The 23288-nt window shown below is 47.1% G+C and overlaps 1 protein-coding gene across 1 annotated transcript in view; it reads right to left on the bottom strand.

Moving 5' to 3' along the window:
• Positions 1-23049, bottom strand: part of EPM2A (EPM2A glucan phosphatase, laforin) — a 43175-nt gene extending 20126 nt beyond the window's left edge. Inside the window, exons 1-2 of the mRNA XM_064158200.1 lie at positions 22582-23049; positions 3458-3632 (exon numbers count right to left, since the gene is read on the bottom strand). Coding sequence (XP_064014270.1) covers positions 3458-3632; positions 22582-22843 — 437 coding nt within the window. The 5' untranslated portion in view covers positions 22844-23049. The remainder of the gene's footprint in view (positions 1-3457; positions 3633-22581) is intronic.
• Between the last annotated feature and the right edge of the window lie 239 nt (positions 23050-23288).

A 23288-nucleotide genomic window follows, 5' to 3' on the forward strand; every position in this document is an offset into this window, starting at 1 on the left:
CTGTTATCTACGTTTGTGCTCTTGTTCTTATCCGTCTCAGCAAGCCTATGAGTGCAGCAGACATCACCACTGTTTCCTTTTCACAGCCTATCATCTAATTCTTCTCACCAAAACATCCCAGCTAGGCTCAAATTAGCACACTTATATCTCAAAGAAGAACAGAGGACTTACCCTTAAGGTAAAGAAGTTCCCTCTTGTGTTCATAGAATCCTAGAATCAAGCAGGTTGGAAGAGACCTCCAAGATCAGCCACTCCAACCTATCCCCCAGCTCTAGCCAGTCAACCAGACCATGGCACTAAGTGCCTCATCCAAGCTTTTCTTGAACACCTCCAGGGATGGCGACTCCACCACCTCCCTGGGCAGCCCATTCCAATGCCAATCACTCTCTCTGACAACAACTTCCTCCTAACATCCAGCCTATACTTCCGCTGGCACAACTTGAGACTGTGTCCCCGTGTTCTATTGCTGGAGAAGAGTCTGACCCCCACCTGGCTACAATATCCCTTCAGAGAGTTGTCTTTTCCCAAACAATTAAAATGACTGCAGAAGGAAGACAATGATTGTTCTCCTGGTGATTATTTCTCCTTGCCTTCATATCTTCCTCTGGAAAGGAATTTACTCACCTCTGCCATAATTCTTATTCTTGAACATGCACTGTGCAAACACCTCCAAACCCCCAGTAGCATATGTGACCTACTGCATCTAAGGTGGATATTTTGTGATAGTTTGGGGGAAAAAAAGGTGGGAAAGAGTGTGCCTAACGCCCAAAGCAAGTGAGCACTAACACCACAGAGGTATCACTGTTGCAGTTAAGCTCCATCTCACATCTGAAAAAAACGAAACCCAAATCTTGGTCTGCCTGAAAAACACATCATAAACTCACCAATCTGGAGGACCCAAAGAAAGTGAGTTCTCTAGCTACAAGTTTAAACATAAATTCACTGATTTAGGAGTGAATACATCTACAACAAACAAGAAAAATCTGATTCCTCAGAGCATTGTCATCAGCCTCCACATTACTCAGAATGATTTTTGGCCACAGCAGGTAGCAGACTCATTTCATCCTGCTGCAGCCCATTTAAAGTTGAAGCACACAGGAAGAAGCAAGGTGGGAGTGAACCTCAGAGCAGCTGTTTCTAATTGTAGTGATTAGATAAAGGACAAATAAAATCAGTCTAGTGCTCAGGTAGGAGGCCATTTTGACAGAGATAAACTTTCTCTCTAGCTAATTTGTGCATGGCAATCCTATTAACTGGAGCAATGTGGAGGACAGGCTCACTTTCAAATTTTCATTGCTAAAATACCTCTTTCTAGCTGCCACCACTCTGTAAACATCCTACAGATGGCGTCAGAACTCAGAATTTGTGCTCATAAAGAACCCTACAGTACTGCTGCCCCTGATACAGCATGGGAAAAAGAACTTCAGATGGATAATGCTATGATCTGCATGGCCACAAGGGCAAGGGAGGGGATTCTGCCCCTTTGCTCTGCTCTCCTCAGACCCCACCTGGACTACTGTGCGCAGTTCTGGAGCCCCTAAGACAAGCAGGACATGGAACTATTGAAGTGAATCCAGAGGAGGCCACCAAGATGCTCAGAGGGCTGCAGCAGCTCTGCTATGAGGACAGGCTGAGAGAGTTGGGGCTCTTCAGCCTGTAGAGAAGGCTTCAAGGAAACCTTATAGTGGCCTTTCAATATCTAAAGGGGACCTACAGGAATGCTGTGGAGGGACTATTGACAAGGTCTTGTAATGACAGGACAAGGGACAATGAGTCTAAACTGGAAGAGGGGAGATTTAAACTAGATGTTAGGAAGAAGTTAATTATAGTGAGAGCAGTGAGACACTGGCACAGGTTGCCCAGGGAGGTTGTGGCTGCTCCTTCCCTGGAGATGTTCAAGACCAGGTTGGAAGAGGCCTTGAGCAACCTGTTCTAGTGGGAGGTGTCCCTGCCTAAGACCCTTCCAACCCAACCCGTTCTGTGATCACACACTGGGTTTTCAGCTGTACAGGCAAAGGGACTTGCTCTTTGCTTCTGTTTTGGACAGAGTGGGTTATTTTTGGGTTGATTTCTTATAGTCAGCAGAATGGTGACTCTGGTCCTAACTGTTAAAACTTCAGAAGACACTTAAGGCTGCAGATCCTCAAAGTACCAAAAATGGTTATGTGACAGGACTGTTACAAGGTATGCTCACTTACTAGAGTTCAAAGAAACAAACACAAGGGTAGGGTGTCCCTGCTCCCCATGGCACAGGGGTTGGAACTAGATGGCCCTTGTGGTCCCTTCCAATCCTGATTCTATGATTCCAAGAATTACTTACTGAAGATGTACATATAAGGTTGCCTTGCAATGAAAGCATGTATGTGTGTGAGGAGAACAGAGGAGGAGATTCTCACCTGGAAAAGACTACACAACTCAGAAGATGTTCTCCCTTAGCTTTTGGCCTGATTTTTGGATACATGAAGTCATGTAGATAAGGCAGCATTAAACAGATTGCTGCAGCCTCTGGAAAGGAAGATACGTTAGCCTTTGGTACTTAGACATTCACTTTCTGACAGCTGTTCTTTCTCACAAACTTTCACTGCCAAGAAACATTAGTTGAGAATGACAAATCTATGCCTTGGAATAAACAAGATCTTTTCACTGATAGGGTGCTGGAAATGGATGCTTAAGATACAGATAACAGTAGAGTCTGCCAGGAGTATTACAGAGCTTGAGGAAGTCCCAAGGAAAATGCACCAAGCCACGCAAATACCTGCATACATCTAACAGTGTTTATCACAGAATCATAGAATCAACCAGGCTGGAAGAGACCTCCAAGATCAGCCACTCCAACCTAGCACCCATCCCTAGCCAGTCGACTAGACCATGGCACTAAGTGCCTCAGCCAGGCTTTGCTTCAACACCTCCAGGGATGGCAACTCCACCACCTCCCTGGGCAGCCCATTCCAATGCCAATCACTCTCTCTGCCAACAACTTCCTCCTAACATCCAGCCTAGACCTGCCCCGGCACAACTTGAGACTGTGTCCCCTTCTTCTGTTGCTGGTTGCCTGGCAGAAGAGACCAACCCCCACTTGGCTACAACCTCTCTTCAGGTAGATGTAGACAGCAATGAGGTCACCCCTGAGCCTTCTCTTCTCCAGGCTAAACAACTCAGCTTGGAGTTCGAAGGTCTCTTCCAACCTGGTTGATTCTATGATAACATAAGTAATTTTCAGATGTGGTGCAACTTAACATATCTGTAGAGGCAGCAGACATCCTTGAACTCAGAATCTCTCCCTTTTAGTGCCAAAAGTGACATTTAATTGCAAAGAAGTGTTGAATCTTTGTTAAACTTTACTGTTATATACAAACTGTCACCCACCACTTCAAAGGCAAAGTTTGCTGACATTATGTCAAAACAGGTTTGCTGTTTGGGTACTTGACACCAGCCAAGCTCTGCACATTTCTTTTACCTGGAGTAATGGATAGCCTGATGTCCTGCAATATTAAAGTAGAAGTCAGTTGTATGTTTCATCTCATCGGTATGTCCAGAGACTTCAATCCAGTGTGCTATTGGGAGGCAGTAAACTCCATCTACTACGTTGCTCTGGTTGTAAACACAAACACGATCATAGTGGGGCCCATTACCTAGAACAGAAGAAAGGAAAACTGCAGACTGCATCTGGAAATACACAATCATAGAATCAAACAGGTTGGAAGAGACCTCCAAGATATCCAGTCCAACCTAGCACCCAGCCCTAGACAATCAACCAGACCATGGCACTAAGTGCCTCAGCCAGGCTTTGCTTCAACACATCCAGGCACGGCGACTCCACCACCTCCCTGGGCAGCCCATTCCAATAGCAAATCACTCTCTCTGCCAACAACTTCCTCCTAACATCCAGCCTAGAACTCCCATGGCACAACATGGGACTGTGTCCCCTTGTTCTGTTGATGCTTGCCTGGCACAAGAGACCAACCCCACCTGGCTACAGCCTCCCTTCAGGCAGTTGTAGACAGCAATGAGGTCTGCCCTGAGCCTCCTCTTCTGCAGGCTGCACACCCCCAGCTCCCTCAGCCTCTCCTCACAGGGCTGTGCTCCAGGCCCCTCACCACCTTTGTTGCCCTTCTCTGGACACCTTGAAGCACCTCAACACCTCTCTTGAATTGAGGAGCCCAGAACTGGGCACAGGACTCAAGGTGTGTCCTGACTAGGGATGAGTACAGGGGCAGAATAACCTCTCTTGTCCTGCTGGCCACACTGTTCCTAATACTTAGAATCACAGAATTGTAGAATGAACCAGGTTGGAAGAGACCTCCAAGCTCATCCAGTCCAACCTAGCACCCAGCCCTAGCCAGTCAACTAGACCATATTTGCAGATGTGAATTCAAAGTCAGGAGTGGTGTTTGCTGCACGTTCAAACTGCATTTCTCCTAACATATTATTATCATTTCAAAGAGCTCTAACAGAAATGCTGTCAGAAAGCAAAAGTTCAGTGTTGAAATATTTTTTAACAAGTTATTAAAGAAAAAAAGAAGCTTTATAATACTCCCAAATCATCAACTGTGGCACTTACAATTAATTTCATTTACACGACCACAGCATTTAATGCTTCTGCTGTATGACCTCCCTCTTGGGGGTCCAGCTTTCTGTGGCCTAAGGTCTAGCTCTCACATGGCACAGCAGAATCACCCTGTCTCAGGTTTATTTCTAAGGAAGCTGATAATTACACAAAAGACCCTAGAGAAAACAAGGAGTATGGCCATGCAAGACCAGGGAGGCAAAAATGCAAAGCTAGGACTGGTGATGCTGGATCTGTTACCAGCTTAAGGATTTAAGAGAGAAAACACTGACATGGAAAGGCAGCAAATCCCAAAGAAGAAAAGCCAGCAGGTGGCAAACACCAATCCAGCAGCAACAAAGACCTATTTCAGCAGGCAGAGAAAGGTGGTCTTCCTCCACCTCACTCACAGCTGTTTGGCCAGAAAGACTCTTCATGAGTCCTGCCAGGGACAGGATGCGTATCGGAGGCTCACAAGATGCCAGAGGTTGGAAGGGACCCAAAGAGATCATCAAGTCCAACCACCCTGCCAGGGCAGGAGCATAACCTAGCTCAGGTCACAAAGAAATACATCCAGACAGGCCTTGAAAGTCTCAAGAAGGAGACTCCACAACCTCACTGAGGAACCTGTTCCAGTGCTCTGGGGCCCCTACAGTAAAGAAGTTCCCCCTTGTGTTGAGGTGGAACCTCCTTTGCTGCAACTTATACACATTGCTCCTTGTCCTATCCCAGGGAGCAAGAGAGCAGAGCCTGTCCCCCCCCTCCTGCCTGGCCTTCAGATACTTAGAAATGTTTACCAAATCCCCTCTCAGTCTTCTCTTCTGCAGACTAAAAAACCTGAGGTCCCTCAGCCTCTCCTCCTAAGCCATGCCCTCCAGTCCCCTAATCATCCCATTCCAATGGCAAATTGCTCTACCTGTGAAGAACTTCTTCCTAACATCCAGCCTACACTTGCTGTAATACTAATGACCACATAGGGACTTTCTGAGCAGATTAGAAGTGACTGAGTATAAGGTTGCTTTTAATGTAAGCCTGTTGGACTTATACAGTATGAATGATGTTAGAACATTTCTGAAGTAAATATATACCCAAAGGAATACCTTCAATTTCACACTGCTTGTAAATGCATCACCAGCTTCCAAGCACCACATTTAGGGAAATTGGCTATAGAAAGAGTATTTTGGGAGATGCATTTATGCAATGATTAGAGAAGAAGACTAACATTTAATACTAAAGCACAAACATTCACCTTATTTTCAGATAACATGCAGGATGGCTTTATCACAGCTGTGAAATGTGATTCACCAAAAAGAAAATACTAGACAGAAAATTATTTTCTCCTTTTATATTGCTGAGCCATTCTGCATAATATGCTAAGGTAGGGCACAGCCTTTGATAAATAAGGTGACCAGGATCAGTGTGCATCTCCTGAAGGTATGTATCTTACAACTATATTTTTATCTCACATTTCATAGAATCATAGAATCAACCTGTTTATCTTTGCAGAAAAGAAGAGAGATGTTGAGATACTGGAAGGTGTCCAGAGAAGAGCAATGAAGCTGGTGAGGGGCCTGGAACACAGCCCTGTGAGGAGAGGCTGAGGGAGCTGGGGGTGTGCAGTCTGGAGGAGGGAGGCTCAGGGGTGACCTCATTGCTGTCTACAACTACCTGAAGGGAGGCTGTAGCCAGGTGGGGTTGGGCTCTTCTGTCAGGCAAGCAGCAACAGAAGAAGGAGACACAGTCTCAGGTTGTGCCAGGGCAGGTCTAGGCTGGATGTTAGGAGGAAGTTCTTCACAGAGAGAGTGATTGGCATTGGAATGGGCTGCCCAGGGAGGTGGTGGAGTCGCTGTGCCTGGAGGTGTTGAAGCAAAGCCTGGCTGAGGCACTTAGTGCCATGGTCTGGTTGATTGGCCAGGCCTGGGTGCTAGGTTGGACTGGATAATCTTGGAGATCTCTTCCAACCTGGCTAATTCTATGATTCTATGAAATTGCCCTTTGAAAAAGGGCAATACACAATAGCAAACATGGGTTTTTTTGCAGGCCAAAACCACTTCTAAAATAGTATTTGTCTTAATCTTATTATTCTTTGTACTGTTCCAAGTGGCATTTTTTATTTCGGGGAGACAAATAGAGTTATTTGGAAACATTACAAAATTCAACCACAAAAAGGGTAAACTCAATATCTTGAACAGTCCTGATCCTCCTGTTAATTGACCACGTGGACTTCCCAATTAAAGAACAAAAGGAATGTGAAAGGGTTTGCTAGGTGATACAGGTCCTATTTTGAGCTATAAGGTAGTGCTCCTTTTTCTTTAATGAGGCCCAGAACATTTTTCTCCAAATCCTGTCTTTGGGAGTTCTCACAGTAAAAATCCTGTCCAAAAAGAGAAATTAAAGAACAAGTTTTAGGTATTGAATGATAAAGTTTCCTACTGCTTTTGTGACCCATGACACAGCTGATCCTCTCTCTACTGCAGACAGCCACACAGTGGAATCCACTAAGGCAGGTGGGGAACTGCTGGAGAACAAAGCAACCACCAGCTTCACTTTAAGTCGCATAGAAAGCTCTTTCAGAACCTTCATGATTGCATATATGGCTCTTGGTTTAATGTATAGGAAGGACATCAAACTGCATGACCTCATATATGTCTCTTGGTTTAATTTATATAGGTCTCTTCCAAACTGGTTAATTCTATGATTCTATGACATCAAACTGCACGACTACATATATGGCTCTTGGTTTAATGTATAGGAAGGACATCAAACTACATGACTACATTTATGGCTCTTGGTTTAATGTATAGGAAGGACATCAAACTGCATGACTACATATATGTCTCTTGGTTTAATGTATATAGCTCTCTTCCAACCTGGTTAATTCTATGATTCTATGACATCAAACTGCATGACTACATATATGGCTCTTGGTTTAATGTATAGGAAGGACATCAAACTGCATGACTACATCTATGGCTCTGGGTTTAGTGTATGTAGGTCTCTTCCAACCTGCTTCATTTTATGATTCTATGACATCAAACTGCATGACTACATATATGGCTCTTGGTTTAATGTATAGGAAGGACATCAAACTGCATGACCACATATATGTCTCTTGGTTTAATGTATATAGGTCTCTTCCAACCTGGTTAATTCTATGATTCTATGACACCAAACTGCATGACTACATTTATGGCTCTTGGTTTAATGTATAGGAAGAACAACAAACTGCATGACTACATCTATGGCTCTTGGTTTAATGTATAGGAAGGACATCAAACTGCATGACCACATATATGTCTCTTGGTTTAATGTATATAGGTCTCTTCCAACCTCGTTAATTCTATGATTCTATGACATCAAACTGCATGACTACATTTATGGCTCTTGGTTTAATGTATAGGAAGAACATCAAACTGCATGACTACATCTATGGCTCTTGGTTTAATGTATAGGAAGGACATCGAAGTGGAACATGAAGGAACAAACACCAAACAAAAGATTAAACTCCAAGATCTCCATGTAACTAATAAATGTTACCAGTAAAAGATGGAAATAAGAGCAAAACAAAGGAAAACCAAATGAAGATACAGTAAGTAAAAACAAAAAGATGTCTGAAGAGCAAGGACTGGAAGAAGTGGAGACCAGAAGAGGATCTTCTGAAATTTGATCAAGTCACATGCAGTAATGATGCAAAGAAAAAAAATTTGTTACTATTTTAATTCAATTCTACAGCAAGGATGAAAAAAGTATAATCCAACAACCTGCCACTAGTACAGACTTATCTTCAGGCACAAGACAACTGCACATAGAATCACAGAATTAACCAGGCTGGAAAGGACCTTCGAGATCACTGAGTCCAACCTATCACCTAATACCTCCTAATTAACTAAACCACGGCACTAAGTGCCTTATCCAGTCTCCTTTTAAACACCTCCAGGGTCAGGGACTCCACCACTTCCCCAGGCAGCCCATTCCAATGCCAATCACTCTCTCTGTCAAGAACTTCCTTCTAACACCCAGCCTATATAAAGCTTCATTCTTTAATTTCCAGCTAGGCTGAGTCCAGTCTGGGACCCAACCTAAACCTGCCCTGGTGCAGCTTGAGACTGTGTCCTCTTGTTCTCTCACTGATTCATAAAATCAGTCAGGGTAGGAAGAGTCCACAAGAATCCCCCTGCCATGGGCAAGGACAACCTACCTTACATCAGGCTGGCCACAGCCTCATCCAGCCTGGCCTTAAACACCTCCAGCTATGGGGCCTCAACCACCTCCCTGGGCAACCCATTCCAGCCTCTCACCACTCGCATGCTGAAGAACTTCCTCCTCATGTCCAGTCTGAATCTCCCCACCTCCAGCTTTGCTCCATTCCCCCTAGTCCTGTCACTCCCTGACAGCCTCAAAAGTCCCTCCCCATCTTTTTTGTAGGCCCTGATTGCCTGAGAGAAGAGACCAACCCCACCTGGCTATGACCTCTCTTCAGGTCCTTGTAGAGAGCAATAAGGTCTGCCCTGAGCCTCCTCTTCTCCAGGCTGAACACTCCCAGCCCCCTCAGCTGCTCCTCATAGGGCTGTGCTCTGGCCCCCTCACCAGCCTTGCTGCCCTTCCCTGGACACATTTAAGCACCTCAATATCTTTCTTAAATGGAGGAGAACTCAAGGTGTGGCCTAACCAGTGCTGCACACAGGGGCAAAAGGACTTCCCTAGTCCTACTGGCCACACTGTTCCTGATCCAGGCCAGGATGCCATTGACCTTTTTGGCTACCTGGGCACACTGCTGGCTTATGTTAGATTGCATAACGTTCTGGAAGCGTCACACTGCTGAAATTATCAGCTTGGTCTTAAAAGATAACAAACACAATCTCAGTCAATGAAATGTCTGAGCACAATTAAGCATAGTGAGCAAAACAAAACCCAGGAATGAATGGAAAAAGATGATTGTCATTTCCACTGTCCCCAGAGAGCTTCCTTGCAGCAAAGCTGCTTAGGTTACTGCTTAGGCACAGCTCTCCCAGCTGCTTGCTGGAAGTGTTCATTTTCTATTACCTTCTCCTGTGTGAGGGAAGATAGGCAGAAACTCCAGGGCACAGCAGCAGCTGCGGAGGTGCTGCGCATCTCATCCTTTGACGTAGTCAGACCCTGCACAGGTGCAGGACTTCCAAACCAACAAACCCCAGTGAGGTTAGCACATTTCCCATTTCACTGCTACCTTTGAAAAACCACAGGTGTACTTACACGACCTTAGATAAGCACATAAGGTTCAATGACAACGAATAAATACAAACAGCAAGCAGCCAGGCAATTTTCAGCTCACCTACTTACAAATCAGTAAGAGTAAAGACATACTTTGTCAATCTTCATCCTCAGTTTTTCATGAGCCAGCAGGCTTTGAATGTCAAGTAAAAACCTATGTCTAAATACTGTTAGTAATTACATTTGCAGTATTAAATGAGGTACTTTAACAAGGTAAATTAGCATCTTGAGTTGATGGTTAGAAATTCCCTTGCATGAGTTTTAACAACATCCTAAGGACTAACAACACTCTGGGGAGCAAAGATATGGGAAGGGGCTGAGGAATTGAGTAAAACAAATAACCCCCCCCCCAAAAAAAAAAAAAAAAAAACCCAAAGCAGTAATGGAACAACAAGAACTACAGGAAACACATAAAAACAACTCCAAAATGCAGAAGTTAGAAGTATTTGCTAGCTTCCTTGCATTTCATGTCAACGTTGCAACAAAGAAAAGCCTCAGGTGCTGTTTTGGACACAGCTCTCAGTTATCTGACTGTGCAACAGCATGGTGCCTGTATCAGACATTACTCTAAGTGAACTTCCTTCTCTACACTTACAATATTCAAATTTATTGAGCTAGTTTGAGCCTAGTGAGAGGAATTAGATGCTAGGCTGCGAAAAGGAAACAATGGTGATGTCTGCTGCACTCAGGCTTGCTGAGGTGGATAAAAACAAGAACACAAACATAGATAAAGGAGTTGCTCTCTGGCTCTGGCTCCCTCTCTTCTCTCTCTAACCTGCTGTCTAACTAATCTTTCTGCTTCCTAACCCCCTTGGCCAATTTTACAGACTCACCTTGAACATAAGGCAAAGTCTGGGGTAAGGTAGAGGGGAGGAAAGGAGGTGGAAGGGTGGTTGGGAGCCCCTCCTGGGACTCTGGTTTCTGAGAGGGCTGTTGTGTTTCTGTATTACCTTTTTAACTTGTCTATTGCTGTCTCTAGCTGTATAGATTGTAAATACCTGCTTGGATATTGTGCTAAGCTGTAAAATATAAAGCTTCATTCCTTAATTTCCAGCTTCGCTGAGTCTAGTCTGGATGATTTCATAAGAGTGGGGGGAGCAGGTAACACCTAAACCATCACATTTAGCTACCCATTACTCCATATTCTGTCACGAAAGTCTCTCTGTTGCCTGTCTGAACAAAATTCAGTCGCTGATGTCTTGAAATGGGATCTGTCTCAAACTCCCCAAGGTTGAGTTATTGTTGATTGCTAAAAAGCAGATGTAGGGGAGGCTGAATTCCCTTCAGAGGAACTGAGTGAGGTCAGGTATTTTGACAGTTTGAGTCTGCAACAGGCCCTTAGACTGGAGTCCCCCTTCCTGAAGTCTCAGCAAGCCCTGAACAGCTACATCTCTGACAAATAACACATATTAATTCTGTATATTATTATAGAATCAACCAGGTTGGAAGAGACCTCCAAGATCATCCAGCCCAACTTATTACCCAGCCAATATGTTAACACAGAATCATAGAATCAACCAGGTTGGAAAAGACCTCCAAGATTATCCAGCCCAACCTATTACCCAGCCAATATGTTATCACAGAATCATAGAATCAACCAGGTTGGAAAAACCTCCAAGATCATCCATCCCAACCTATTACCCAGACAATATGTTATCATAGAATCAAGCTGGTTGGAAAAGACCTCCAAGATTATCCAGCCCAACTTATTACCCAGACAATATGTTAGCACAGAATCATAGAATCAACCAGGTTGGAAGAGACCTCCAAGATCATCCAGCCCAACCTATTACCCAGCCAATATGTTATCATAGAATCAAGCAGGTTGGAAAAGACCTCCAAGATCATCCAGCCCAACCTATTACCCAGCCAACGAATACCTATCCAATCAATGAGACCATGGCGCTAAGTGCCTCATCCAGTCCTTTCTTGAACACCTCCAGGGACAGTGACTCCACCACCATCTGGTACATCATTATGTACTAATCCTTACCCCTATGATTAACAAAAGTATACTTCCTTTGTCTTTTTAATGTTGCATTTTCTGCTGCCAATTGACTGTCTTCACTTTAGATTCCGAAAGCAGTACGTTAATTGACTTTATTACTTAAATACACAATGCTACAGTGAGTCAAAATTGTTGATTTGCCGCACCTACTTCACTAACTCCTTCATGACTGGTTTGATTTTCAGAAATATTTCCTTGCATTTCCCAGCCCAGATGAGGTATTAAAAAAGCAGATAATTTGTGTCATGTACATGCATTTTCTACCAGACTTAAAGCAGATTGCTTCGATTCTCATCTGGTGTTTCTCAATGTTAACTGCTACCACACTGAGAGTTTTTAACCAAATACCCCATCTAACAACGTAGATTAAGCTTGAGAAAAGCAACTAAAAGGGAATTCAACTCATGTGAAAATAAGGTTTCCAAGCAGATGGTGGAAACCATAAAGGAGATATAATAATGGCTGCTAGCAACAAAATGTGTAATGTAATACAATCTTCCTAACTGCTTCAAAACTCTCTATGGCATTCTACTGCAAATTACTGATAGTTACTTTCTACCACACCAGAAGACTACCAAACTATAGGCAGGAAACATGTTGCAGCAGAACAGTAACCATGGCAAAAAACTTTATCAAAGGTTATCATCCCAGTTAGTTATCAATTCTCAGTGCTTCTCGCCACTGAAAACAAATCATTGTCATGCATATTGACAGTGTGTTGATGTATCTTGGAAGTGAAAGCAGAGTGAAGTGGGAGATGGGGAAAATAGTATCTAAAGAATTTGCATAAACAATGTGCTTGTTATAACTTTACTGATCTAACCACAAACGCTTTCATTAGGTTCTCACAGCAGTCAGAGATGGCCCCTGATTATTAGCAGGGAGGTGGGGAGAGGAAGATACAAGCCTGCTAAATTCAAAGGAATGCATGTCTACATACTTATTTTCACTCTCCTGATTTTGCAGATGCATGGGCAACGCACCACCGCTTTATTGATCTCCAGCAGCCTGCTCACATATGCTCAGTATCATAAATTGGTTAGTGCTGACACACATATAGGAAGCAATGAAAAACCTGCTACCAGTTACTTACATTGTAACCCATATGAAGCATACTTGTTGAGGGGGCTGAAGAACAAATCACCAGGAGCTATCATGCTTTGTAAACAAAAGTTTCTCACCATTCATTAAAGAAGCATCGAGCAGTAGAATTAAAAGTCATCATCTTTCAATGGATCTGAAAGACTGGTCAGGCCACACCTTGAGTACTGTGTCCAGTTCTGGGCTTCTCAATTCAAGAGAGATGTTGAGATACTGGAATGTGTCCAGAAGAGGGCAACAAAGCTGGTGAGGGGCCTGGAGCACAGCCCTGTGAGGAGAGGCTGAGGGAGCTTGGGGTGTGCAGCCTGCAGAAGAGGAGGCTCAGGGCAGAGCTCATTGCTGTCTACAACTACCTGAAGGGAGGCTGAAGCCAGGTGGGGTTGGTCTCTTGTGCCAGGCAAGCAGCAACAAAACAAGGGGACACAGTCTCAAGTTATGCTGGGCATAAGTACAGACTGGATGTTAGGAGGAAGTTGTTGGCAGAGAGGGTGATTAGCATTGGAATAGGCTGCCCAGGGAGGTGGTGGAGTCACTGTCCCTGAAGGTGTTCAAGCCAAGCTTGGATGAGGCACTTAGTGCCATGGTCTGTTTGACTGGCTAGGGCTGGGTGCTAGGTTGGACTGGATGACCTTGGAGGTCTCTTCCAACCTGGTTGATGCTATGATTCAATGTTCTAGCACTGCCCAGACAGGAATAGCTTCTCATGAACCACAGAATCATAGCATCAACCAGGTTGGAAGAGACCTCCAAGATCATCCAGTCAACACCCCCAGGGATGGTGCCTCCACCACCTCTCTGAGCAGCCCATTCCAATGGCAAATCACTCTCTCTGTGAAGAACTTCCTTCAAATGCATATTAAGCACAATCAGTCAACAACCAACATCTAGTTCCTTCCTAGCCACTCTCCATGTCATGAGCCAGGCTGGGGGAAGCAAGAGAAGCCCTGTGTGTGTTTCAGAGGCAGAACAGAACACACGGCTGATGGAATGCCCAGGCAAAGCCCTGTGTGTGTTCCAGAGGCAGAACAGAACACATGGCTGATGGAATGCCCAAGCGAAGCCCTGTGTGTGTTCCAGAGGCAGAACAGAACAGAACACACGGCTGATGGAATGCCCAGGCAAAGCCCTGTGTGTGTTCCAGAGGCAGAACACAACACACGGCTGATGGAATGCCCAGGCGAAGCCCTGTGTGTGTTCCAGAGGCAGAACAGAACAGAACACTCGGCTGATGGAATGCCCAGGTGAAGCCCTGTGTGTGTTCCAGAGGCAGAACACAACACTCGGCTGATGGAATGCCCAGGCGAAGCCCTGTGTGTGTTCCAGAGGCAGAACAGAACACTCGGCTGATGGAATGCCCAGGCGAAGCCCTGTGTGTGTTCCAGAGGCAGAACAGAACACACGGCTGATGGAATGCCCAGGCGAAGCCCTGTGTGTGTTCCAGAGGCAGAACAGAACACTCGGCTGATGGAATGCCCAGGCAAAGCCCTGTGTGTGTTCCAGAGGCAGAACAGAACACACGGCTGATGGAATGCCCAAGCGAAGCCCTGTGTGTGTTCCAGAGGCAGAACAGAACACTCGGCTGATGGAATGCCCAGGCGAAGCCCTGTGTGTGTTCCAGAGGCAGAACAGAACACACGGCTGATGGAATGCCCAGGCGAAGCCCTGTGTGTGTTCCAGAGGCAGAACACAACACACGGCTGATGGAATGCCCAGGCAAAGCCCTGTGTGTGTTCCAGAGGCTGAACAGAACACAACACACGGCTGATGGAATGCCCAAGCGAAGCCCTGTGTGTGTTCCAGAGGCTGAACAGAACACAACACACGGCTGATGGAATGCCCAGGCGAAGCCCTGTGTGTGTTCCAGAGGCAGAACAGAACACTCGGCTGATGGAATGCCCAGGCGAAGCCCTGTGTGTGTTCCAGAGGCACACGGCTGATGGAATGCCCAGGCGAAGCCCTGTGTGTGTTCCAGAGGCACACGGCTGATGGAATGCCCAGGCGAAGCCCTGTGTGTGTTCCAGAGGCAGAACACAACACACGGCTGATGGAATGCCCAGGCGAAGCCCTGTGTGTGTTCCAGAGGCACACGGCTGATGGAATGCCCAGGCAAAGCCCTGTGTGTGTTCCAGAGGCTGAACAGAACACAACACACGGCTGATGGAATGCCCAAGCGAAGCCCTGTGTGTGTTCCAGAGGCAGAACAGAACACTCGGCTGATGGAATGCCCAGGCGAAGCCCTGTGTGTGTTCCAGAGGCACACGGCTGATGGAATGCCCAGGCGAAGCCCTGTGTGTGTTCCAGAGGCACACGGCTGATGGAATGCCCAGGCGAAGCCCTGTGTGTGTTCCAGAGGCAGAACACAACACACGGCTGATGGAATGCCCAGGCAAAGCCCTGTGTGTGTTCCAGAGGCTGAACAGAACACAACACACGGCTGATGGAATGCCCAAGCGAAGCCCTGTGTGTGTTCCAGAGGCAGAACAGAACACTCGGCTGATGGAATGCCCAGGCGAAGCCCTGTGTGTGTTCCAGAGGCAGAACACAACACACGGCTGATGGAATGCCCAAGCGAAGCCCTGTGTGTGTTCCAGAGGCAGAACAGAACACAACACACGGCTGATGGAATGCCCAAGCGAAGCCCTGTGTGTGTTCCAGAGGCAGAACAGAACAGAACACACGGCTGATGGAATGCCCAGGCGAAGCCCTGTGTGTGTTCCAGAGGCAGAACAGAACAGAACACACGGCTGATGGAATGCCCAGGCGAAGCCCTGTGTGTGTTCCAGAGGCAGAACAGAACACACGGCTGATGGAATGCCCAAGCGAAGCCCTGTGTGTGTTCCAGAGGCAGAACAGAACAGAACACACGGCTGATGGAATGCCCAAGCGAAGCCCTGTGTGTGTTCCAGAGGCAGAACAGAACGCACGGCTGATGGAATGCCCAAGCGAAGCCCTGTGTGTGTTCCAGAGGCAGAACAGAACACAACACACAGCTGATGGAATGCCCAAGCGAAGCCCTGTGTGTGTTCCAGAGGCAGAACAGAACACAACACACAGCTGATGGAATGCCCAGGCGAAGCCCTGTGTGTGTTCCAGAGGCAGAACAGAACACAACACACGGCTGATGGAATGCCCAGGCGAAGCCCTGTGTGTGTTCCAGAGGCAGAACAGAACGCACGGCTGATGGAATGCCCAAGCGAAGCCCTGTGTGTGTTCCAGAGGCAGAACACAACACACGGCTGATGGAATGCCCAAGCGAAGCCCTGTGTGTGTTCCAGAGGCAGAACAGAACACTCGGCTGATGGAATGCCCAGGCGAAGCCCTGTGTGTGTTCCAGAGGCAGAACAGAACACACGGCTGATGGAATGCCCAAGCGAAGCCCTGTGTGTGTTCCAGAGGCAGAACAGAACACTCGGCTGATGGAATGCCCAGGCAAAGCCCTGTGTGTGTTCCAGAGGCAGAACAGAACACAACACACGGCTGATGGAATGCCCAGGCGAAGCCCTGTGTGTGTTCCAGAGGCACACGGCTGATGGAATGCCCAGGCGAAGCCCTGTGTGTGTTCCAGAGGCAGAACACAACACACGGCTGATGGAATGCCCAGGCGAAGCCCTGTGTGTGTTCCAGAGGCACACGGCTGATGGAATGCCCAGGCGAAGCCCTGTGTGTGTTCCAGAGGCAGAACAGAACACACGGCTGATGGAATGCCCAGGCGAAGCCCTGTGTGTGTTCCAGAGGCAGAACACAACACACGGCTGATGGAATGCCCAGGCAAAGCCCTGTGTGTGTTCCAGAGGCAGAACACAACACACGGCTGATGGAATGCCCAGGCGAAGCCCTGTGTGTGTTCCAGAGGCACACGGCTGATGGAATGCCCAGGCGAAGCCCTGTGTGTGTTCCAGAGGCAGAACAGAACAGAACACACGGCTGATGGAATGCCCAGGCGAAGCCCTGTGTGTGTTCCAGAGGCACACGGCTGATGGAATGCCCAGGCAAAGTCCTGTGTGTGTTCCAGAGGCACACGGCTGATGGAATGCCCAGGCGAAGCCCTGTGTGTGTTCCAGAGGCACACGGCTGATGGAATGCCCAGGCAGCGGCGGGTTATACACAGGTAAAGCAGCGACACCCAGTGGCCACAGCGCCACAGCAGCACTCAAAGAGGCCTCTCCAGCACCGGGCGGTTTCGTTTTTAATACCAGAACTGCTACCTAACCTGGCGATCTCTAGCTTAGCTTTGAAAAAGAAAGGAAAGAGAGACGTTTTGCAGTTACAGAAAAATAACGCTGTAAAAAAAAATGCACTCCTCCAGAACGGCCTGAAATCATTTTCTTTGCTTTACCCTGCTATGGCTTAGCCCCAAGTATGTTTCGTTCTGTTGCAGCCTCTCCAACACAAACGGCAAGCAGGTGTTACCTTGCCATGCAGACTTCAAAGGATCCCCTTTAAAATAAGAACTAATAACTGCATAGTTTCATGGAACAAAGTCAGCTTTCAAGCCTCAACTGCCACTCTAACAATGAAATGTTATTGTGCCATTCTACCATGGTTCTCAGCCCATCAGGTGCTCTACTTTAGAAAGCTCTCTGCAAGTTTTACTTCTGCTATTGTCTCTCGTTACAGTACAATATTCTGAAAAGCTTTACTGCTCCCTAAATTTACCAGCCTTTTTGAACTGTCATAAGCATGTCCAGAGAAGGGCAACAAAGCTGGTGAGGGGCCTGGAGCACAAATCCTATGAGGAGAGGCTGAGGGAGCTGGGGCTGTTTAGCCTGGAGAAGAGGAGGCTCAGGGGTGATCTTATTACTGTCTACAACTACCTGAAGGGGCATTGTAGCCAGGTGGGGGGTGGCCTCTTCTGCCAGGCAACCAGCAAGAGAACAAGGGGACACAGTCTCAAGTTGTGCCAGGGAAAGTATAGGCTGGATATTAGGAAGAAGTTCTTCACAGAGAGAGTGATTTCCCATTGGAATGGGCTGCCCAGGGAGGTGGTGGAGGCACCGTCCCTGGGGGTCTTCAAGAAAAGCCTGGCTGAGGCACTTAGTGCCATGGTCTGGTTGATTGGCTAGGGCTGGGTGATAGGTTGGACTGGATGATCTTGGAGGTCTCTTCCAACCTGGTTGATTCTATGATTCTATGATTCTATGAACAGGAGAAGGGGCAAGAGGTGGAAGTTGAGGCATAGGAGGTTCCACGTGAACCTGAGGACGCATTTTTCACTGTGAGGGTGAGAGAGCACTGGCACAGGCTCCCCAGAGAGGTTATGGAGTCTCCCTCTCTGGAGGCTTTCAAGGCCTGTTTGGATGCATTCCTCTGTGCTAGATTGTGTGGTTCTGCTCTGGCAGTGGGGGTGGACTCGATGATCTCCTTGGGTCCCTTCCAACTCCTACTATCCTGTGAGCCTCTGATAGATGTGATTTAATACAGATTAACCAGACAAATCTACTAGATTACACTGTAACTAACAAACAGGACAATGAGTTTAGCTAGAAGTCACTGCACCCTATAGAGAAAGATTTGGTACTCCGTGGGAAATCTGGCAGCTAAAACATTTACTAGGTAGAACCTTACAGTGACTTTCAAGGGCAGCTCTGTGTAAAGCCATGAGCTGCAGGAATCCAGCTTGGTACCATAGTACACTGGTAACACCTACATGAGGAAAGGAAGTCCTTGCCATGGAGCTGAGGGACTCCCTCCTGGCATTTCAGTCTTTAGGCTGGAGCTCTGGGTCTGGTCTTCAAAAACCACCTGAATGTGTTCCAGCGTGATCTGGTATAGGTGATCCTGCCCTGTCAGGGGGGCTGGACCAGATGATCTTTCAAGGTCCCTTCCAGACCCTGACATTCTATGATTCTATGAAATGTACATCATCCACCAGATGGTTTATACTGTAACTGCCAAACTCACAGTGGAATGAACTGGAAACATTGGACAGCCAACATACTAAGCCACAGGCTGTGTAACCTCACCATTTCTAAATAAAACTATGTTGTATTGTTTCAAGCCCACAAGAGACCATGAAGCACAACAACGGCAGGTAAGTGCAAACAAGACAACTTTTCTCTCTTGAAAAAAACCAGACATGGCTTTTTTGGAGGGAATCTGCTGACCTGCACAAACTACTACAATGCAGGTTGATTGCACTTTTCAGCTTTAACTGGCAATACTGTATCTGCCAAGCTTCAAGCCAGGATAAACTACATCAAACTGTGTGAAAATGAAACAAGGTTAAAAAATCATAAAATGAACCAGGTTGGAAGAGACCTGCAAGATCATCCAGTTCAACCTATCACTTAGCCCTAGCCAAGCAACCAGACCATGGCACTAAGTGCCTCAGCCAGGCTTTGCTTGAACACCTCCAGCGATGACTCCACCACCTCTCTGGGCAGCCCATTCCAATGCCAATCACTCTCTCTGACAACAACTTCCTCCTAACATCCAGCCTAGACCTCCCCCAGCAGAACTTGAGACTGTGTCTCCTTTTTCTGTTGCTGCTTGCCTGTCAGAAGAGACCAACCCCACCTGGCTTCAGCCTCCCTTCAGGTAGTAGTAGACAGCAATGACCTCTGCCCTGAGCCTCCCTCCTCTTCTGCAGGCTGCACACCCCCAGCTCCCTCAGCCTCTCCTCATAGGGTTTGTGCTCCAGGCCCCTCACCAGCTTCATCTCCCTTCTCTGGACACCTTCCAGTATGTCAACATCTCTCTTGAATTGAGGGGCCCACAACTAGACACAGCACTCAAGGTGTGGCCTGACCAGTGCTGAGTCCAGGGGCAGAATAACCTCCCTTGTCCTCCTGGCCACAGTGTTCCTGAACCAGGTCAGGATGCCATATATATATATATGTGGCATATATATATATACACATGCCATATATATATATATATTTACACTATTTGCTTGTTTCTGCGCCACTCCAAAACATAAGGTGTTAGACTGAATGCTACCATCTCAAGACACAATTTGGGGCATACCCTTTGTAACTCCTCTGTCCTTTTACAGGACATTCATCTTGTCTAGTATCTATAGCTTAGATAGACCAGAATAAAGGGGATAAATGCATAGACATGTATAAATTAAACAAGTATATGTATAAACAAGTATGAACTAAAACCAAACAAAAAACAAATTCAAGTTACATCTTGTATTTATTTAGTTCTGACAGCAGGTACAACACACTTTTACTTTCAAAGCTTGAAGAGAAGAATAATCTCAGTTCTGAAGAATCTACATCAAAAACAAATTACACAGACACACACATAGGATGCAGTTATTAAAGAAAAAGCAAACAAACATACCAAAACCAAACAAAAAAAAACCACTCAAGTAGATAGAAGCCAAACAGCTTTTAGTGACAGGCCCTGCATAGATAAGACACTCACTTCTCACATACTTCTTAGCTCTCACTTCTGGCTGTGCCTTCTTTCTGGTGGCCTGGTCTCTGCGGCTGCCTCTGCCTTAATTCTCTAATTCACCTAACCTTTTTTTTTCCTCTAACCTCCTTGTTGTCTTTTTGACATCTCACCTCAGACCTCCAGATTTAGCATGTGAGATATACATGGGTTGATCTGGTTACTTCTGAAGGGAGGGCAAGGGGGTTTGGATTGGGAGCCCTCCTGGAGATTTTACTTGTTTCTGGGAAGGGTATTGTGTTTCTGTGTTACTTCTAATTTGTATATAACTGCATATATTTATGTATATACACTTGTATATTGTGCTAAGCTGTAAATAAAGCTTCATTCTTAATTCCCAGCTTGGCTGAGTCTAGTCTGGGTGATTTCATAAGAGTGGGGGAGCAGGTAATACCCAAACCATCACGGCTTTCTATCACTGTAGATAAGCAGTAAATCAAACTGCTGAGCATTCAAAATTACAAGAACAAAATCCCACACAGGTTAATCCGAAAACTTTATCAGCAGCATTACTGTCAAAACTGAAGATCTTTATTGCTCAGAGTACATCTGCACTCCCAGTATGGATAGAAACCTTCAGACTGGATGAGGCACTTAGTGCCATGGTCTAGTTGACTGGATAGGGCTAGGGGATAGGTTGGACTGGATGATCTTGGAGGTCTCTTCCAACCTGGTTGATTCTGTGATTCTATGATTCTATGACAGCATTACTTCCAAACTGGGCAGTATGCACCAGCTTAGAAGTGCAGATTCTCCATAGACCTGAACACTATTATTATGTTCTGTGTGGTGAGGACCTCTTTATATACTGATGTCACTGGTATACTATGTACAGCTTGACACCTTCAAAAGAGATCCAATTCTGCTTCTTTGGACAGCTGCAATGATTTTTTTTTTGGTTCCCTGCATTTCTGCAAAACAAAACCACGGTTAAAACAGGCAAATTATACTCCTCAGATGCCAAATAATAAAACAAAAAGTGTAAAAAGCACTTCATGATGCAAACTTCTGTGAATGTACCTATCAGCATGAACTCTTTCATTAGTGTAAAGAACCCTACAAAGTGCAATAGTTATGATGACATGCATGGTTTGGCCTGTGTGACAGAATGGCTGATTAAAAGTGTGAGATGTATTCTTAAAACGGGCAATGAGCAACTGCTCTGCAATGTGCTATTTCAGTATATGGATTATAAAAGTATTTTATAAGTGAAAAAAAACAAACCCTAACCAAACCACCACAAATTACCTAACCATCTGTCATCCTTTCACCAAGTCCAATCCATTCCTCAGAGACAAGAAGTGTATTTAGAGCTTCACTTGACTCAGCAGACAATTGTACAAGTGTTTGCTTTAAGATGCTTAAATACGCCGGAGCAGGACAGGTTAAAAATGACGGCGCAAGTACTACTGGAAGAAGCAAGAAGCCTGGAAAAGCTATGATGGATCTTCTGCCAATTTTTAACCAAAATTACCAGCCTGAAAATGCCATCGTGACACTTCATTCCATCATGACTGAAACAAAGCAACAAATCGCACTTTAACGCCTAAGTAGGAAATTCTGAGTTCCTTACAACTGGGAAAAGAAACACATCAGGATAGTGGATGGGAAAAGACACACACAGCCCTTCCCTAAAAAACCCAACAACTCTTTCAAAGAACTTTCAGCAACTTTTAGCCTACTTTCAGCCCAGTTCAGCAACTTTCAGCCTAGCAGGGCAGCTTCCTTCTGCATTTACTCTCCTCCATCACGGTTAAATATACCCTCGTTAGCGAGCGCCTATGTCATGTCACCACCGCCTAGGAGGTTCTATCTCGCAAGCGTGACTCAGGCTCCCTGTATAGAAGGCGGCTGACGCCCGGCAGCATCAAATTCAGGCCACAGCTCCTTTGACGGGGATTCCCCGCTCGGTCCGGTGTACCGGGCAAGAGATGAAGCTATTAGAGCCGGCCGCCAGGCAAGCGATGCCTCAAGAAACCTCCCAGCTCTGTCCTGCCGCCGCAGAGCTGCCCCTCAGCGCCCACCGGCCCCACTGCCGCCCACCGCCGGACCGCTCCCGCCTGCACAACCACAACCACGGCCCCAGCTCCGCAGCGCCACGACAGCGACCGCCCGCAGCAGCCCCCAGCGCCTCGCCGGCTGTCGCTCCCCTCAGCCATGGGGGGCGGAGAGAAAGGCAGAGCCCTGCCCAGCGGCCGCGGTGCGGTGCGGCCCGGCCCAGCACGTCTGAGGGCCAGGGGAGTGTCCTTCCGCGCGTCCTTGCGTCTGTTACCTTCCCAGAGTAGGTCGCCTCCCTGTCGCCGGAGGAATTTGTACCAGAAGGGGCTGGCGGTGTCCTCGTCTGATAGCACAACCTCCGCCAACCACAGCGCAGGCTCCTGGGCCGGCAGCGGGGCTGTCGGCCGCGCTGGCTTCATGGGCACAGCACGCTGCGTGTCCCACTGGCCCAGCTCCGGCCGCGAACCGGCCAGCAGGAGCTCGCCGCCGCCCTCCGTCATGCGGGCAGGCAGCACTATGCCGAAGCGGAAGAGCATAGCGAGAAGCGGCCGGGGACTCGGGGGGCCACCAGCGTCCTCCCGAGGGGAGCCTCGCCCGTTAGGTCGCGCCGCTAATCGAGGTCCCCTCCTGGCCAACACTTCCGGGCGGGGCCAGGGAAGGGAGCCGCGCACAGGCCACTGCCCCCGCCCGGCGGGCACCGGCTGCCGGCAGGCTGCTGCGCGCCGGTAGCGGCGGGGGCCGCGCAGCGCCGCCTTCCGCCGGGGCTTTGCCCACGGGCATTGTTTTCGGTGCTTGCCTGCCTGCGCGCACGTAGCTGGGAGGACTTCCCCTGCGAGAGTTTCCGCTGGGAGTTGAAACAATACCTACCCGAGACAGCCTCTACAGTTAGGGCTGGCGCGGAGTAGTGTCTCCGCCGGTAACCAGTGCGTGCCCAGGTTGCGAAAGGCGGCACCTTACGTGACTTCAGCAAATGGCATTACT

The sequence above is a fragment of the Pogoniulus pusillus genome, chromosome 18 (assembly GCF_015220805.1).
Source record: "Pogoniulus pusillus isolate bPogPus1 chromosome 18, bPogPus1.pri, whole genome shotgun sequence".
Lineage (NCBI taxonomy): Eukaryota > Metazoa > Chordata > Aves > Piciformes > Lybiidae > Pogoniulus > Pogoniulus pusillus.